At 45.7% G+C, this 20,211-nt stretch overlaps 1 protein-coding gene across 1 annotated transcript in view; it reads right to left on the bottom strand.

The window, feature by feature from the left end:
• The window catches only part of EHD4 (EH domain containing 4), an 82,587-nt gene that overhangs the window by 11,447 nt on the left and 50,929 nt on the right, over window positions 1–20,211 (bottom strand). Inside the window, exon 4 of the mRNA XM_066343775.1 lies at window positions 6,684–7,096. Coding sequence (XP_066199872.1) covers window positions 6,684–7,096 — 413 coding nt within the window. The remainder of the gene's footprint in view (window positions 1–6,683; window positions 7,097–20,211) is intronic.

Raw genomic sequence — 20,211 nt, 5'->3', positions numbered from 1 at the left:
TGAAATCCCTAGTTAATGTCAACAAAAGCCCTGATGTGTCAAAGGTGCTTCTCCAAATAAATACCTGGAGGGACAGACCAGGCAATGGTTTTGTGGAATGAAGTAGAAATTGTCTGACACCTTTTGTTCTTCAGAGAAAACTCACAGAGAAGAAGAGAAACAGCAGTGGGAAGGGCGGGTCTGGCCAGTTGGCTTAGCAGTATAGTGTTGAACTGGCAGTGTTGGCCCAGCGTGTAGAAGTCCCGGGTTTGATTCCTGGTCAGGACGCGACTGCTGCTTCTATATCCTTCCCCCTCCCCTTCTCTCTCTCACCTTCCTGCAGCCATGGCTTGAATGGTTCAAGCAAAGTTGGCCCTAGGTACTGAGGATGGCTCCATGGCCTGGCCTCAGGTGCTGAAATAGCTTGGCTGCTGAGCAACGAAGCAGCGGCCCCAGATGGGCAGCACATCGGCTCTCTATGGGGCTTGCCTGATAGATCCAGGTTGGAACACATGCAGACGTCTGTCTCTCTGCCTCCCCGCCTTTCACTTAATGAAAAAAAAAAAGAAGAAGAGAAGAGGGGGGAGAGGGAGAAGAGTGGAGAGAGGAAGAAGAGGGGGAGGCAGGACAACACCTAGCACTGGAAGGCCAGGGTCAGGCCTGCCACCACTGGCCACTCACCGAGAAACTCCAATCATCTAATCCCCGGCCTTAGTTTGCCCACTGAAGCTTGGAAATTAAAACCCTTACCTCACAGGGAGGGTTGTTACCTAGAGGTCATGGACTTGAATGTACTCTGTCCACTAGAAAGAGGAGTAAAAATGTTCCTTGTTCTTGACTAATTGTCAAAGACTAATAGCTGGAGGGGTAGCAATGCCAGAGAAGGATCGTGGTTATTTAGTGCTTACTGAGTAATTAATAAACTCTCCATATTTGAATAGTAGTATGATGACCTTGGGTCCCAAGTACTTTATTCACAAGTGAAGGACATGAACCCTGGGGGCTTTTGAATATTCTTATCTTGTCCAATTCACCCACTCCATTGTATAAAACTGGAAAAGCCCCAAATGTCAATTTATTTCTGAGCTAATAACTCAATGAGCAGAAAGAGATGTCTTCCCTTTAAATGAACATGAGTTGATAGTTCACATACAGACTCTGCCATGGCCTCATTAATTGTGCTCAGGGACAAATGTTTATATATATACACTGCTCACAAAAATGAAGGGATATTTCAAAATGAATATGAAGCTATAAAATATCCCCTCATTTTTGTGAGCAGTGTATATTCAAGACTGAGAAGCATGTACGCAGAGTGATATTGGATATACCCACCCCGGGCTTGGAGGGCAAACACCGGCAGGGAGCGTTGGAAGCTTCCAGTGCTTATGGTCAGTAAGAACGGAAATGCTCATGGAAGCTGGATTCTGGGGAGCAGCCTGGGGAAGTCAGTCTGGGAAAACCTGACTCTACACTGTGCAACCTCATCTGCAAGCCTAAGGGGACCTGCTGGAGACCTGCGTCTTCATAGGCCTGCTGGAACCTTGCACAGAGCACTCAATGTCAGCGGATCAGCATGATTTTAAAGTCGATTTATGATGATATAAGAAATTTGGTTTATAAAGACCCAAAAGATGAACCCTAGGCATAGGAGAGTGTAAGACCGGGAGAGGCAGAGAGAAGCAACTGATAGGTTTCCACTTGAGCGGGTGTGTGTTCTTCTGCTGAAATCATGGCTGACACTGACAGCCACGTGATTCTGAGGAGTGTAAAGGGGACAAGGGACTCACTCAGTCATCTTCAAAGAGACAGGCTTCCTTGCACGGCTCAAGCACTGACACACGTCCATGGCATTTCAGGGCTGCTGATGGAGCTGTTTTTAGAAGCCCTACGGCGGACTAGCATTAAAGGGATCATCACCACCTACTGTAGAATGACTCACACTCCTTAGCCTAGGCTCATCTGGTGAATTTCAAAATGTCTAACTTCTCCACAGAAGGAGGTGACAGTGCAGACAAACCAGGGAGCTGGGCTCTACACACGACACGTGACCAAGAAGAGAACATGCTCTGCTCTGAAGATAAAACTAAATTCCACAGAACTATAGTGGAGCCAGAAAATCACTGACCTCTCCTTTTCCTTCTCATTTTCAGTTGCTCCTTCCTCAAATGTTCACTCATTTTTGTTGAGCAAAGATCTCCAAGTGGGTGGGAACCTTTTCTATTCTTGGGCAATGTGTGGATGAAGGGTGCGGTTTGACAGTGAACTGGCCTTGGCTTTACTTTTGTACATTTATCCCAGAAAATACTATCATTTCAGGTTTGTAAGAGCCCAATTTCTTTAATTTGCTGTTGTAATTATAGCTGAATACAACTAAATTATATAGTCTAGACCTTTTTATGGGTCTTTCCCCAAATAGCTTACTTTAAAGAATCATGAACTAATGTGGAAGCTAATGAACAAAAAGAACTAACAAGCCAATTAGAGAGAGACTGATACACAGAGAGCAGGCTGACAGCTGCTGGGGTGACTGGGGGCGCTGGGTGAGGGAGGCAGAGGGACAGAAAACATGGAAACTGACAACAGAGTGGTGACTGCCGAGGGAGGGGGGTGGGGAGGGTATGGGGCAGGAATGGTGATGGACAAATACTTGACTGGGGGGGGGGGTGAGCACACAATACGATGTACAGAGATGTGTTATAGAATTGGGTAGCTAAAACCTGCATAATTATGTTAACAGTGTCACCCTAATAAATTCAATTAAAAAAAAAGAGAGTCGTGAAACAAACGCTGATCGGCATCTTAGACTGTGAACACTCTTCAAAGAGTGGTATCTACTACAGGCATGGAGAGAGACTTTGCACGGGGCACGGGGCAAGGGGCACGGCGCGGAGGGTAGAGGGTGTGATATTGCATGGGACACTTGAAACCATGTCAACACGATAAATTAAAAATTAAAATGTCTATTGAACATACTGTTGACCTGGGGGGGAAAAAAAGAACGATGTCTACAGATATCATAAGATGTGATCTGTGAGACTAACCAAAAACCCACTCCAAAGGTTTCCTGTCATTTGAAAGAGAGAACTTTGAAAAAATATATATAAATAGAAAGAGCCAGGTAATCGTTAAATTTCAAGAGCTCTTTGGTAAGAGTGACATTTTTCATGTTATGAAAACGCATGTTTATGACACCTTGAGTCTGATTACTGCAGAACTGGCAGAACATTAGCGCACTTGTTTTATTTCTGGATGGGTCATGAATTCTGCCTAATAATGGTGTTCTATAAATAGACACACTCCATACCCCAACTCGGTTCTGACACCTCCTAGGTGACATCTGACAATGTACCCTTTGCAGGTTTTCAAAACGTCAGCTCAATAAATCTCTAAACTTTTGTAGGGTTCCTGTGGATAGAAAATTTTATGGAATAAACAGAAAGGCAGATTAATGCAGAAAACAAGGACACACACAGAAAGCAGCAATAGAGGCCGTCCTCTCTGGATTTCAGGTGAATACTTTGCATGCTAAGGAGCCAGACCGACTGGGGTTTGAATCTGTATTTTGCAACTTATAGGCTGTGAAGGCTTGAGCAAGTTACTTCACCTTTCTGAGCCTCAGTTCCCTCATGAAGAGAAATGAGAAGAATGCCTGATGCTGTGCAGTTAGTGACCGGGTCAGACAAAATAACAGGCACTGCACATCGTAATGCTGCTGGGACCCGGGACCCTCAGTAAGGGCTGACTTGCCAAAGGAAAACTGAATGAAGAGAAATCAAGATGAATAAATATATCAAAATCAAAGAGCATTTTTTTAACTTTCTTCTTTATATTTATTGACTTCTCCAATAGTCTTTTTCTTTTTCTAGTTTTTTTAAGAACTATAAATAGAGCAAAGAGAAAAACTCAGGTGACTCCTTGTCCATTGAAGCAACATCCCGTTCACAAATGGCCATACAACTGCAGATGGTGTGAAGTGGATGGCGCTGAAGGCCACCATGCTCTCTCCTTACTCACTCGCGTGGCTCGTGCTGTCCGGGAGCACACTGGCACTGAGAAGCTCAGGCTGGAACATCTGTACTTCAACCATGTTCCTCTATGAAAGGAACAAGCCAGCACTATTCTCAGGAAGAAACAAAAAAAGACAAGCTTTTTTCCTAGAAGTAAGCTCAGCAGGCTGACCAACTCCTGACCCCATCTACATAAGGGCCTCATTACTCCTGGTGCCTGTCCAGTGCCTCTCTAGACCCTGCTGGCCCAGTCAGAGGGCCTCATGCTCAAGGATGGCAGAAAGTCCCATGTGCCTGGCATTCCCAGGGAGCTCTCGGCGTTCTTTCTATGAATAAATGCAGCTCTGTGGTCAGTCACTAGGCTCTCAACAATGACAGGTAAATTTAATATGTCCATGTACATTTAAAAGTAGTTCCAAAATCTGCCAAGCCTTGCAATCTTCCAAGGCTATGATATGACTTACCAGCCTTGGTTATGAAATAATGTTGGAAATGGACCCAGAAAGTTAAGCTCAGCTATGTCAGCTAGAAAAGAGAAAGACCACATGCCAGCGCGTATGGGCAAAATCAGACTTCCAGCCCGCAAGCAATGGGCCCAGGACAAGCAGGAGAGAGGAGTCATTTCAGGAGGCCTGCGGGTAAGTGGACTGACACACCGGTTAGCACAACCACCTTGCAGAACTGGAATAAAAGTGGCGGTGGTTCTGGAAAGGAAGCAGCTTGTAGCAGGAAGGGTACATGGCTCACAGGAGCACTAGTGACTGCAGGTTAGCTGAGCGCTATGGGGGGGGGGGGGGTGAGCACGCCTGGGGATGGGGTTTGGGGAGAGGAGAAGAGCGGGTGGAAGTATTGCACATGTGGCGCGGCAGCCGGGGAGGCCTTGCTTTTGACACAGGGGAGACACTACCGTGTGAACGCACTGGCATGAAGACAGGCTGCTGGGGAGCGGACAGGCTGCTTGGAAAGCCAGCCACCCTCAATGAAGTCCTCCTGCCTTCCCTGGCCAGGCCCTCTCCCCACAGCAGTGTCCACACCCCAAGGACACACAGCTCAGCATTCTGTAACGGGTTCAGAGCCACGCTCCTCTACCAGACTAGGCTCTCCAGCTCTGGCCCAAGGGCACTGAGCCACTGTTGGCTGAATGAGACACCGTAGTGAAGCCATGTTCAGCTCCAAAGCTGTACCAGGAGCCACTCACGGTGTAGTCAGAGGATGTGGGAGGGGACAAAGGTTCTGTGCCACCAGAAGACAAAGGGGAAGTGAGCTGACCTCATCTCCTAACCAGGGTACCAGTGGATTGGGACAGGCAGCCTGTGGACCGTTTTTAGCTGAAGTGACAAGGCTAAAGTAGAAGGCTAGACTGAGGGCCAGGAGGGCTGTCTGTTAGTCCCGGCTTTGCCACTAACGGAGTAGGTGACCCTGGAGAAACGGCTTACCTTATCGTGCCCCTGTAAAGTGAAGGTGATTAGGGAGTCAAGATAGACCCCTGGTTCCTAAAACCAGTTGCTCTTCAGAATCACCTGGGGAGCTTTACAGACACACACACCTGAATCAGAGAGAAACTCTGGGGCAGGGTCTGGGAATTTACACAGGTTAATTCCCCAGGGTGCTTCTGATGACCATCAGGACTAGATAAACTCCAGAGGCACTTCCAGCATTAGAGGACAATGATTTTATAAAATGTGCGTGCACGCGCGCGCGCGCGCGCGCACACACACACACACACACACACACACACACACACCATTTTCTTTTAGGTGAGAGGAGGGGAGATAGTGAGACAGATACCTGCATGTGCCTTAACCGGGATCCACCCAGCTACCCCTATCCGGAGCTGATGCTTGAATCAACCAAGCTATTTTTAGCACCCAAAGCTGAAGTGCTCCAATGGAGCTGTCCTTAGCGCCCAGGGCCACACTCAAATCAACTGAGCCACTGTCTACGGGAAGGGAAGAGGGAAAGTGGGGGAGAGGGAAGAGGGTGAGAAGCAGATGGTCGCTTCTCATGTGTGCCCTGATTGGGGATCTAACCTGGGATGTCCCACACACCAGACCAACACTCTATCCACTGAGCCAACTGGTCAGGGCCACCTCACAAGAATTTTTAACCTGACTATATAGTCAGGGCTATGGCCCTTTTTCCCCTTAGACTGTCAAATAAAAAAAATGATAACAGCTAACACAATATACTACCAATGTGAATGAATCAAAATTATACCTATTTTCTTAGGTAAGATCAGCAAAAGATTTATTTTTTGGTGTGCTACAGGATTTTAGTAGCTTATGTGTGCCATGAGATGAAAGAGGTTGAAATCGCTGTCCTAACTTAAGAGTAGCCTTCAGGTGGTAAGTGCACTGCTCCCTCCCTCTGAGCCAGGTGCTACACCAAATGCTTTGCAAGCCCTGTCACCCTGAATCTTTACAAGCACCCTGTAACATGCTCTTCTTAGCTCCATTTTTCAGATTAGAAAACAGGTTTGGAAAGGCTAAGCCACTCGCCCAGGGTCAGAGAGTTAGGAGCCAGAAACTAAACAGAGACACCAATCTGGAGGACACAGGCTCTCTTCTAACCCATGACAAGTACATTTCCCTAAGTATCCTGGGGTGGGGCAGCCCCACCCCCTTTCTCTTAGAGAGAAGTGAGTGGAAAATATCCCCTGCCTGAAGCTGCCACCACTGGGCACAGCTGGCTTACCTTGGCCAGCCTCGCTCGCTTGATGAGGTCGTTGAGTTTGCGCACCGCCGCCTTCTGGGGAAGGCTCTGTATATCTCTGAAGAGGTCCTGGGCCTCAGCCTCGAAGAGCCGGCGGTTGTCAGTGTTCTGAAGGGGCTGTGCCCAGAAGGAGCCGATGTAGACGCGCAGCACCTCGGGCGTGTTGATGACCTTGCCCAGGGACCACATGAGGGCCCCATAGACGCGCATCAGCTGCTGTGTGTCCACTTGGTCAGCCTTGTTCAGCACCACGCGGATCTTGTCATCCTGGCCCCGGAAGGCCTTGATGGCCTCTGAGAACTCATCCGAGATGTCCAGTTTGTGAGCATCGAAGAGCAAGATGATCCTGTCGACCCGCTCAGCGAACCACTGCAGGACCTGGCAGAAGTCGTACCCTAGGGGGAGAGAGGAGCACATCAGTACAGCCACTGCTGCATGTGGGAGACACAGGTGATGAGAGTCTGGGCCTGACCAAGTGGTGGCACAGCGGATAGAGCGTCGGACTGGGAAGCAGAGGACCCAGGTTCGAAGCCCCAAGGTCGCCAGCTTGAGTGTGGGCTCAGCTGATTGAACACGGGCTCACCAGCTTGAGCCCAAGGTCACTGGCTTGAGCAAGGTGTCACTCATTCTGCTGTAGCCACTAGGTCAAGGCACATATGAGAAAGCAATCAATGAACAACTAAGGTAACACAATGAAGAATTGATGCTTCTCATCTCTCTCCCTTCCCATCTGTGTGTCCCTATCTGTCCCTCTCTGCCTCTGTCAAAATAAATAAATAAATAAATAAATAGTTTTTTAAAAGAGGAAAGAGAGTCTGGGAATTACTAATTTTCTAGCAGCCACCAGGGAGACAGACCTCTAAGCTGGAGGCAGTGGAGGCCTCATGACCTGAAGATCACTTCAGATGGGCCCCCTGGATTGGATGCATCTAGTTAATGCTGGGGTTCTCAGGAGCCCTTCTGTGGGAAGAAATGGGAATGAAAAAGGGGCTCACAGTCACTTTGGACATTGCTTATTCCATATTTGTAATTTCAGTTAGTCCTCACAAGTCTCTTATTTCACCTAGCACTGTCCTTCGGATCAATGAGAAAAATGAGCAATGGTTCTATAAACCATAGGCCATGGGTCAAAAGCTATTACTTTTTATCAGTTTCACTTTCCTGAAAATACCAGAGATAGAGAAGGAAGAAAACCTGAAGCCACTTGGAGTCCCACTGGGTGTACAGTAACACAAAAGAGAAACTGCCTTCTCTCAATCTAAGTTTTTAATAGTGTTAAGGAGGTCAAAGGTTGGGCTGGCTAAAATTGTGACCGATAGTTATCATTTGGACTATTTATATCTTAAGGATGTTGTAAATATTTTTTAAAATCATATCTCACAGCCATTCTGTGAAATAGTCTCTTGCCAATTTTTTTTTTTAAATGGCTAGGCCCACCACACATTTTGTTCAGTTTGTTTTGGCCATGTACCAATACACTCCAAATCATGCAGTTAAATCAACACTCTTCTCAGCCTGCGGTCAAGATGCTCAGGCATTTCCCCAGGGAGCAGAGTCCCACGGAAAGCAAACAAGAGGAGGCCAGTTGCACAAGGTTTATTTTTAATCTCAATCTGATTAGCTGTCGAATCACCGTCTCAGTGCAGCCCAATCGGAGGTGCTTGTGTCTCTTTTTTTTAGACTGTGAAAACTCCCAAATGCACAAAAGTTTAGAGAATCCTAACAGGACTGTTGATATACTCACCAGGTAACTTGAATAAATTTTGACAGTTGGCCCTGTTTGCTTCAGAGACTTTAAAAATTTTAAGTCGTTTATTTATAAAACAAAATACCATATAGCACTGAGGATGAACTAGATTTTCACTTGTCAGCACAGCCCAATCTCTGAAAAATTGATGAGTAAAAATGTCGGTTTCAAAAGGATACGGACAGTGTGATAACACTCAGGTAAAATGCTACCAACTAGGCAATACTCAGCAGCCTTCCAATACGTACCGCAGCACAAACACACAAACGTTAATACCATTGGGGGTATTGAGAATGAGGGATCCAGACGAGAAAGTGTGGACAATGATCTGTTAGAAGTAAAGGGGTCCATGCACTAAAGTTTCTATGAAGTTTGAAGAGCAGGTATAACAGGAGTAGTTGAACAAGCAAGCTGGATTCAGACACGTTTTCAATAATAATAATAATAATAATAAACCCCAAAACGTTCAGTAATGCTGAGGTCCCCGGTGCACCATGCCGAGCCCTTTACTCAGATTGCTCCTGGAGGAAACCACTGCTCGCTGCAGTATCTCACACGTGTCTCTGTGCTCCCAGGTCACGCGGTTCACTTCTCTATTCTGCTCACTCCCTGGGGACAGCAGGGCAAGGGTGGTTCTCAGAATGTGCGCCCCAGTTAATTTTCATTGCTGTCAGAGCCAGTTAATTAACTTTTAATGTTTATTTTATTGATTTTATAGGAAGAAGGGAGAGAGACAGGAACATTGACCCATTCCCACATGCACCCTGACCAGGGGTCGACCAGCAAGCTCTGTGCTTTAAGCTGATGTGCTAACCAACCGAGCTATCTGGCCAGGGCAGCTGCCAGTTTAGAACAGAGTAAAATCAAAGGCCTACTGAACGGGTCACATGGTAGCACTAAAGATAGAGAGTCAAGATTTCACTTTGAGTTGTCCCTGTGAGGCCAGAACAAACTGTCTCCTAAGATAAGAGTAAGTAGTTCTGTCCTTTGAGACTGACTTGTGGGCCAGAAAGCCCCAGATCCCAGTAGTAGATTCCCCACAGATGAATGCTCTGTTTCCCTAGGAGCTGGGAAGATACCGTGGAAACACCCACCAGAGGACGTGCATATAAACTTGCTTTTCCAGTAGTGATGACTGCCTTCTCGCTCTGACCCAAACACTCTCTCACTTGTCAGAAACAGGTTAAAGAAAATCTGTATCGGATGCGAAACAGGACTTGCATTCTGCTGAACCCCCTTCCTGCTGGGGTGGTGGGTATTCCCTGTGAGCCAGAGAAGCTGCAGGTGTGGCAGACAGTCCTGTGCCTAGCTCATTAGCAGGCTGGGTGCATGTGACCTAGACTCAGACAAGCATCACCTTCCACCTGAGTGGATCGTCTAATCTTGAGGGAACAATGCCGACACAGGGAGAATGAGACTTCATTCATAGTGGCGGTGGCTTCCTAACCTAGTTTTTGAGCCTAGTTCTCCAACCTTCTCATTAATTCTGTAAACAACCTGATCTTCTGGAAAATTCCCTTTCTGCTTATGTTAACCAGAACCAGCTTCTTTGGTTTGCTACAAAGAACCATGATTGGTAAATAATATTCCCCCCATGTTTGCATATTCCTGAATTCCAGATGCTTTTTATAATCAGCACCAAAAGAAACCTGCCACTCCCATAACTGTCCCCACTGGTGCATATGAAAATTCAGCTACCCAGACACGCATCTCTTTCCCCAAGGGCCACTTGGGCGGAGGGGTGGGCCTCATTAGTACTACATGTAGTTAAGCTTTAACTTAAATTTGAGTTCCTAACAGTTATTTTAAATGTGTGGATTTTTTAAATACTTCATTCCAATGCTTTGGTGCAATAAAAAGTTACTGGGCACTGACTGCCGATATAAGTTTACTGTAAGTGACCCCATTACCTATCTCTGGAGGAATGGCTACACATACATATTTTCTTGTTTTTGTTTTTTTTTCTAAGTTTTTTTTTCTTTTCTTTACAGGGACAGAGAGAGAGAGAGAGAGAGAGAGAGAGAGAGAGGGATAGATAGGGACAGACAGGAACGGAGAGAGATGAGAAGCATCAATCATCAGTTTTTCGTTGCGACACCTTAGTTGTTCATTGATTGCTTCCTCATATGTGCCTTGACTGCGAGCCTTCAGCAGACCGAGTAACCCCTTGCTTGAGCCAGCAACCTTGGGTCTAAGCTGGTGAGCATTTTTTTTTTTTTGCTCAAGCCAGATGAGCCCGCGCTCAAGATGGTGACCTCAGGGTCTTGAACCTGGGTCCTCCGGCATCCCAGTCCAACACTCTATCCACTGCGCCACTGCCTGGTCAGGCCATATTTTCTTGTTTTAAAATAACAATGAGCCTGACCAGGCGGTGGCACAGTGGATAGAGCGTCGGACTGGGATGCAGAAGACCCAGGTTGGAGACCCCGAGGTCGCCAGCTTGAGCATGGGCTCATCTGGTTTGAGCAAAAATTCACCAGCTTGGACCCAAGGTCACTGGCTCAAGCAAAGGGTTACTCGGTCTGCTGAAGGCCCATGGTCAAGGCACATATGAGAAAGCAATCAATGAACAACTAAGGTGTCACAATGCGCAACGAAAAACTAATGATTGATGCTTCTCATCTCTCCGTTCCTGTCTGTCTGTCCCTATCTATCCCTCACTCTGACTCTCTCTCTGTCTCTGTAAAAATAAAATAAAAATAAAAATAAATAAATAAAAATAAAATAACAATGAGAGCCTGACCAGGAGGTGGAACATGTCTTTCTGGAAACTGTAAGTACACTAAACATTTTAGAATTTAACAAGATGAATTTAAATATGAATATAAAGAATGGATTAATTAATAATTACCAAGTGCCTAGGATGTGCCTGAAACTGTTACTGAGGGACATACATCTATCAAACTGAGGCTGCTAGCTTTACCCATCATAGCCCCAAACTGGAAACAAGCCAAGTCCCTAAACAGGTGAACGGATTGACTGTGGTACCTGTACACAGTGGAATAAGACTCAGCAATTAAAGGAATGAGCTGACATGTGCAACCACTCGGGTGACTCTTAGAAACATCATGCTGAGTGAGAGAAGCCAGACATACTGTGTGGTGCCAGTTACAGTCATTTGAATCCTAGAATAGTCAAAGCTTAGACCCAGTGACGGAGAACAGCGGGTGCCTGTGGCTGGGAGTGGGGCGGGGACTGACTGCCAAGTGTATGAACAAAGAAGGAACCTCTCAGGGTAACAGAAAGTTTCCATTTCTTGATGGTTACGTTGGTTACACGAGTATGCAAATTTGTCAAAACCTGAGTACAATTAAATGAGTACATCCTCACACAAAGTGAGTGCACTGTTATATACTATACTTTGATAAAATTGACTTAAAGAAAGAAAGAAAGAATGAGAGAAAGAGAGAAAGAGAAAGAGAGAAAGAAAAAGAAAAAAGAAATAACTCAAAGCTGCTAAATTTGCTTAAAGGTACATATGTCCTAAAACTGCTGAATGGTCCCTTAATCACGGGGACCATGTAACTAACCTGGCTGATATGCAGTTGAATTTAGCGAAAAGCAGGAGCCCTATACCTTAGTCTTAACCAAAGAAATTAATGTTAAAATTTGGCTAGTCCCGTGGAATTCTGAGAGTTGTAAAATTTCACGTGTCCTGCCTTCTGGGCTAGGTGTGAAAGAGCCTCTCATGTTGATGGATTAGGGATGAGAATGCTCTGAGTGTGTGTGTGTGCACATGTGTATACATGTGAGCCTGCAGGCGTATTGTATGTATCAGTTTGTGGGGGGGTTGTGCAGGAATCAACATGATAATAGAACTGTCCCCATGGTGCTCAATATATTTTAAAAACTTATTCATTCAATTATAGACATTTCAGTTCTATTAGACTTTCCAAAGAAACTTTTATTAGCCTGAAAGAAAACAGAGATGTAATCAGTCCAATGTTTAAAAATATAATTTCTATCTTTCCAAAAGGAGCCAAAAGCTCTATAGCTTTGGGAGCTGGGAAAGAGAATTTGTCCTGTGGAAGATCCCAGCTTGGCATTGCTGGCTCCACGTTTGGGAACAAAGGGAGGGGGCAGGAAGGAAAGGGACCCTTCCACCCAATCAGGGGCTTCCCGTCACAGCCCCATGGAAACTGGTCTCCATCCTGGCCAAAGGGACCCACCAGGAAATGGCATCTGAGGTTAGAACAGTGGCCCTGGCTAGGGTAAATACAGGGCGGAAGCCCCGAGGAAGCAAATTTGGCAGAATATTTTAAATAAAACAACAGGGAAAAAAAAACCCTTCAATTTATTCCCAGAGCCAAGTTTCTAATTACAAGAGTTTTAAACAAGATTTGTGTCAATAAAAGGATGCAAGATAACAAAGGACAGCCAGAACTGAGGCCAGGATCTCCCCGATGTCCTTAGACCCATTCTTGGGGTGGCAAGGCCACTTGCCTCGCTGGACTCGGCCAAGATTCTGCTCGGACTGCTCCTCTTGGGGCGGCCCCGGCTGCCCCTCACGAAGCTACCAGCTAACATCCCGCCCAGGCATTCGCATGCCTGCCCCAACACTCACAGTGCACATTTGTCTGTGTCACACTGGCCTCTCTCCCTGAGGCCCCTATGTGGCATGCACCCAGTCGACTGTCCAGCACAGCCCGTCCCTGTCCAGACAGGCACTGAGAGGCAGTGCCCCTTTCTGCATTTCTAAGCCCTGGCTCATTCCTCTCCAATCCAGCCCTCAAAGTATCCCCTCTCCTTCTTAGGACTCAGAATCTCCAGCACTGTGAGTGTCCTGATTATTTTTAGAATAAATGTATACAGAACAAATTCTCCATCACTAGTCCCCAACTTACCTCTCCAGACTTTTCTCATAGTCTCTTACTAAACCCAAACTACACTGGATTTGCTGTTTCCCCAAAAGCATTCTGTACTCCCCTCTGCACCTTCGCCCAAACTTTTCCTTCTGCCTGGAATGCCCTCCCTTCTTCTCCATGTCCAATATATGTATTCTTATGGCATCAGTGATTTTGTTCATAGCACTTATACTCTACAATGATGTATTTAGTTAGTGATTACAAGACAGAAATTCTATGAGGGTAGTCACCCCACTTATTTCGATCACCACTATACACCCACTATCTACTACCAAACATAATAGGTTTCCAATAAATTTGTTTTATTTCTTAAAAAATTAAAAATAGAACTACCATATGATCCAGGAATCCCACCTCTGGGTATTTATCCAAAAGAATTTAAAGCAGGATTTTGAAGAGATGTTAGCGATCTCATGCTTATTGCAGTACTATTCACAATAGCCATGATGTGGAAACAACCTAAATGTTCATTGGCAAATAAGTGGATAAAGAAAATGGGGTGCATACATACAACAGAATATTATTCAGTCTTAAAAAAAGGAGATTCTGCAATATGCCACAGCCTGGATGAAGCTGGAAGACACTATGTTAAGTGAAATAAGCCAGTCACGGAAGGACAAATACCGCATGCTTCTACTTTAATTAGGAACCTGAAATAGTCAGACCCAGAATCACAGAGTGGAACAGTGGTGACCAGGTGCCCACGGCAGAGAACATAGGGAGTTACTACTCAACGGGCACAAAGTTTCAGTTAAGCAAGAGGAGTAAGTTCTAGAGAGCTACTGTACAATACTGTGCCTACAGTTAATAACACTCTTGTACACTAAAAACTTGTAGAAGGTAGATTCACATGTTAAGTGAATAAAATAAAATTAAAAATAGAAAAACTTGGTTTTATGAAGTTAATTGTCTTGAACAAGAAGTGTAACTGATTTTTTTTTTTTTTTGGAAAGTTAGAGGGTTAAATAGTACTGGAAGTTTCTTTTTAAAAAAAAGGCTACTACTAAATATAGAAAGTACAAATCGGCTTAAAATAAACATCAAATATCTGGAACCCCTCAGGTATTAAATATAAATTTTCAAAAATAGTCACTTCAGTTAAGAATAATAGCTGCTTCAGTTAAACACGTGCAAGGAGTCCTTGTATCGTTTCCAGGCTGAGTTTACTTTGCAACTGGAATAGGCAGTTTCTGAAAATGTTGCAGTTGGTGTAGTAGAGTAATAGCTAAAGATAAACACTTGCAGCAAATATTTACTGGGCTCTATCAACATTCCTACACCGCTCTGAGAGCTTTCTATCAACCACATCTCCTGTAATCCTCACCGTAACCCCGTGAGGCAGGCACTGTTATCATCCCCATTTTGCAGGAGACAACACAGAGATTCAGAGGTAAATAATTATCCCCGGTCACACAGTTGAACTGCTCACAAAAATTAGGGGATATTTCAAAATGAATAGGAAGCGATAAATAAACTATCCCCTAATTTTTGTGAGCAGTGTATTTCCCAGGGGAGTCAGTACTCAAACCCAGGGACTCTCATCACATAGCCTGTACTTTTATTCACTGCCCTGTATCCTACATACACCATATTGAGATTGGATAGCACCTTCATTTTCTCCTTTTTTGATCTTTAAAAAGTAGTTTTCTAAGCGTCCTACAATGAATATATACTATTTTTTTAGTAAGAAAAAAATAAGCATATTGTAAAAAATTATTGGCTCATATGCAACTGGGCTAAGAATATTGAGGAGGGCGCTCCTTTTCTCCTGTAATGGTGTTTACAGGGGTAGTGGTCAGATTTCTAGCGCTTTCCAGCCCATGGCCACCTCAAGGAACCTGGAGGGTGAAGTAGTTAGTGTCTTTGCAACTACACAGCACCTGGGGGGAAGAGGCTGCCCCAACCAGCTGGGAACAAGCTGGGTGACAATGAGTCATAGACACTTAGCTCCTGCAGCCCTCCCAGCCTCCCCTCTCTTCCCTCCTGGCTCCTTCCTCCCAGCTGAGCAGACAATTGGGGCAGGGTGGGAAGGGGCTGATACCAAACCCCATCCAGGAGATGAACACTGCTGCCCAGGGAGGACAAACCCTGCAGCCTCTACTGCTACACAGGTGTCCCGAGTTCATTCCCTCCCTCCCTCCCTCCCTCCCTCCCTCCCTCCCTCCCTCCCTCCCTCTCTCTCCCTCCCTCTCTCTCTCTTAATGTATTGGGGTAACACTGGTCAACAAAATAATACAGGTTTCAGGTACACAATTCCACAACACGTCACCTGTACCCTGTATTGTGTATTCACTACCCAAGTCAGGTCTGTTCACCACCATTTATCCTACACCTTCCCCATCTGCTCCAGACTGTGTCCACGACTTTTGTTTTTCTCTTTTTTGCTCAATCCTCCCACCCCCTCACCAGAACCCCTGTCCCCCCAGAAAGCTGTCAGCCTGCTCTCTATCTATTTCATTTCTTTTTGTGCAGGTTCAGTGCCCATGCACTCAAGGCGTTCAGTTGGTAATGGCCAATTCTTGGAGGCTGTAAATGGCTACAAATAATCCCTGCAGTCACTGAGTTCCCTGCCTCACTGGGCCTGGCCTTGAAGGGGGCTTGGCCGCTCAGCATACCACAACGTAACTAAAACCTGGGAACGAACATGTCCCGGGATGGGCTTGGTGTTGTTTATTCTCTGTCTCCTCTCCCTATTCCTTCTCCCTTTGGAATTTAGTCCGAGCCCCTGTGAATTAATTTTTCTGTGCGTTTCCTAAAATAAACAGGCTAACCTCGCAGCCTGTCTCTCCTTCCTCTGGAGGATGTTGTGAGGATGACAATGGGGTAGATGGGGCCACGGGGCCCTGAAGGCCCGTCGCTCACGGCGTCAGACCACTCCATGGACAGGGAACAGAGAAAGGCTCTACTTGACTATTTAGCCTGGTGCACGCTGCTGCCTCTGGTCACATGACCAAGTAAAAGGGAAAATTAGGTTTCATATCTCATTTTCCATCTCAGATGAAAAATTAGGCTAAGAAGCAGATCCATTTAAAGAGGACCGAGTCCTAGAAACAGACAGCACATTACAAGGCATGTTGGGCCCTTTGCTGGAGACAGAAGTTGGCAAAAATTCACCAAGAAAAATTTACAAGCCTGGAGCCTGGCTCGGCCATTTTACCTAGCTGGGCTTTGGTTTCTACATCTATCAGATGGGTCAGAATCAGGGGTCCCCAAACTTTTTACACAGGGGGCCAGTTCACTGTCCCTCAGACTGATCGAGAGCTGGACTATAAAAAAAAACTTTGAACAAATCCCTATGCACACTGCACATATCTTATTTTAAAGTAAAAAAAAAAACGGGAACAAATACAATATTTAAAATAAAGAACAAGTAAATTTATATCAACAAACTGACCAGTATTTCAATGGGAACTATAAGCCTGCTTTTGGCTAATGAGATGGTGGTGCCCCTTCCAGAAGTGCGGTGGGGGCCGGATAAATGGCTGCAGGTGGCCTGTGGGCCGTAGTTTGGGGACCCCTGGGTCAGATGATCAGTAAGAATGCTTTCCGGATCTGAAATTAAAGTTATATATGGTGGTACTGAAGATTAGGCTTTTCTAAAATAAAAAGTCATTCATATTCTCAGGAGAATCAATTTAGTGTCTTTACAGTAGCGATCAACTAGTTATAGCACCAGCATAAGAATGTAGAACCATTTCAGTGGACACAGGAATACTCAATGTCTCAATCGAAGTGATAATATATCAAGTAGCAAGTTTCACTTTATTTTATTCATTCTACTGGACACATGTGCTATAACACTTTGGGCTGGTTTGAAATCCCTTCATGTTTCCATAGGGCCAATTAGTTGCCCTGAACTTTAATTTATTTGTAACCCAATTCTAAACAAATCTATGCTGGAAGATATGACTAAACAAAAAGTCATAAAATTTGTGACACTCAAGGATGCTTAAGAGGTCATTAGCATCAACTTTCTATTATTTTAATTAATAGAATCCAGGAATCAGGCCCTGGCCGGTTGGCTCAGTGGTAGAGCGTCGGCCTGGCGTGCAGGAGTCCCGGGTTCGATTCCCGACCAGGGCACACAGGAGAAGCGCCCATCTGCTTCTCAACCCCTCCCCCTCTCCTTCCTCTCTGTCTCTTTCTTCCCCTCCCGCAACCGAGGCTCCATTGGAGCAAAGATGGCCCGGGCGTTGAGGATGGCTCTGTGGCCTCTGCCTCAAGTGCTAGAATGGCTCTGGTTGCAACAGAACGATGCCCCAGATGGGCAGAGCATCGCCCCCTGGTGGGCGTGCCGGGTGGATCTCGGTCGGGCTCATGGGGGAATCTGTCTGACTGCTTCCCCATTTCCAACTTCAGAAAAATACAAAAAAAGAAAGAAAAAAAAAAGAATCCAGGAATCAAGTGTCATGCACATGGAAATTGCCCATTCCTCATTTTCAAGTGGGCTTTGTGTACCTCAAGCAAGAAAGTCTCAGACAATATGTCTATAAATCAGACAGAATCAGTTTGTACTTGCACTAGATTTTCTTGAGGCAAAATGCCAGTGGCATACAGACTCCACCCGAGTGTGATGAGGCCAAATATTTACAAATTAGGCTTCAATGCATCTTGTCATTTTGAAGGGCAAAAAGACACTGTTTCTTCACGCCACAATTTTCTACAGAGAAATGTTAAACCAAGAGGATGACAACTTTGGGATCAACAAAGGGCATGTAAGTACCTTCTGACCTTGAACACCCTGCCCTGCCCTGTTTCGCCTTTGGAACACTCCCAGGGTTGCGTGAGTGTTCTGTGAGCACCTGGACAACAGCCAGTCATGAAGTTCAACTTCAACCACTAAATTATCAGTGAACTTGCTCCTAAAGCCAAACTATTACTCAGAGATAGTTATTTCTGGGTTTAGGTCATAGATGGAAAGACAGATCAAGTCACTGGGGACCTGTGAGTCCACAATGGGTCCCTTATTACAAAGAAATGACTCACTTACTTTATGAAATAGAAGTCCATGTCATTACCAACAGTATTTCAAAATGGTCAAATACTTCCAGAAAGAAAATCCTTTGACAAGATCTGTCAATATGAAAAGAAGCTCAACCACACTCATAAAGAGAAATGAAAATTAGAATTATAATGAGATGTCTGTCATTCACCTATCAGATAAAGCAAAGATAAAGGGGGGGGAGGGGGATGGCCATGTCCTGAGTAGGGGAGGGTGTGAGGACACAGGCACTTCTGCCTGTTGGTGGGAATGCAGATGGATACCCCGTCTAGAGCAGGTATTCTGGCATCAGCTGCACAGTAAAACGTCCACAGTTCCTTTTGATCTGAATCTGTGCAATTCCACTACTGGGAGTGTATCTTTTAGTTACATTTGCACATTACTGTGCAAAAGTATCCATATGCACTGTGGCACTGTTTGTAACAACAAGATTAGAAATGCCAGATGTCATCAATCTAAAGGATACCAGCTATTAACACTGGCACATCTATAAGATGGGATAAGAAGGAAGCAGCTCTCATGTCCTGACATGGACGTGCTCTAAGACTTACTGCTCACTGGAAAAAGCCTGATGCAGAACAGTGTGCAGAGGGTCGTCCCGCTCTGGGAGGAAGCCTAGCAGACTGCTGACAAGATTTGCTCTGAGAGGAACTGGGGGAGGAAAGGGCGCGGACAGCTGTTCTTCACTCTCTAACATTCTGCAACTTGAATTTTTTGTCCCAAGCATATACACACATTCGCACAAAACAGTGGAACTCCTAAAGAGCACTTGAGAAAGGTGACATGCGGAATCAGTGGTAGGACTTGTGCTCTGCATTGTGATTTAGATTCAAAGGGAGGTGGTTTTGAGAAAGAGACAAAAAGAACTCAGGCAATTAGGTTTCTTGAGAAACTGCGTCATGGCACAAGTAAGAAATAACCCACGTTATGAGAAAGAGGATGTTGGCAAAAAGAAATTGGAATAGTGACAGAGTTGAGCCCTTGGCCACAGGAGGACGTCGCTCCCGGTCCCTCTCGTCACCCCCCCTTGCCTGTGTTCTCCCAGTGTCCCCCCACAGCTCTGCTCTCAAGTCCCAATTTTTCCTTACTCTCCCCCCCTCCTTTTTTGGGTCCCTGGAAGAGTCAAGTCATTGTCTGTCTGAGTCTCAGGACTCGGCCACCATCTGCCCTTCCCAGGGAAACTCGGAAACACTTGGCTGGGCCAACACTTCGATCCCGGTCAGCCTATGCCAGGAACACCTCAGTTCCAGGACATGAACAAAGACCACCCTCTCCACCAGTTCTTCCCGGGACTCTATGCTCAATGGTTTATATACATTGTTTCATTTTCTCTTCACACAACCTTGGGAGGGAGAATTCTCTCACTTTATAAAAGTATAAACTGAGGGTCCCCAGTGAAGAGGGGTTGCCAGGAGTTGAGCTCAGGTCAGCCTCCAGGGACCAGCATGAACTTGCCTACCCTCCCCACCTCACTGTTTGCTCCCCAGAAACCAGATGCCCTGAAAGCGTCATTGTTCTCAGTGTGTTTCTACATCCACCTGGTTGCGATGCCCACCTGGTTGCAATGCCCACCTGGTTGCGATGCCCACCTGGTTGCAATGCCCACCTGCCAGGCACCAGCACATGAAACCTGACATCCATCCACACTGCGGGTCCTCGCATTCTGTGCTACCTCACAGCTCATGTCTGTGGGACACTTAGGTGTTTACACAGATTCAGATCCTTACAGCGGGTGATCTAACCTTGTGAGGGAAAGTACTTTCTACCCATTTTATAGAGGAAAAAATCGAGGCTCAAGAGGTGGAGTAACTTGCCCAAGTCTTCCTGCTGGTAAGTGGAAGAACCAAGGGAATGGAAAAATGTCTCAGTCTCAAGCCAGCATTTCTCGGCACGATA

Source organism: Saccopteryx leptura, chromosome 6 (assembly GCF_036850995.1).
Source record: "Saccopteryx leptura isolate mSacLep1 chromosome 6, mSacLep1_pri_phased_curated, whole genome shotgun sequence".
In the NCBI taxonomy this organism is placed as follows: domain Eukaryota; kingdom Metazoa; phylum Chordata; class Mammalia; order Chiroptera; family Emballonuridae; genus Saccopteryx; species Saccopteryx leptura.
The sequence above is the reverse complement of the archived record's forward strand: the minus strand, read 5'-3'. Positions and strand labels throughout refer to the sequence as shown.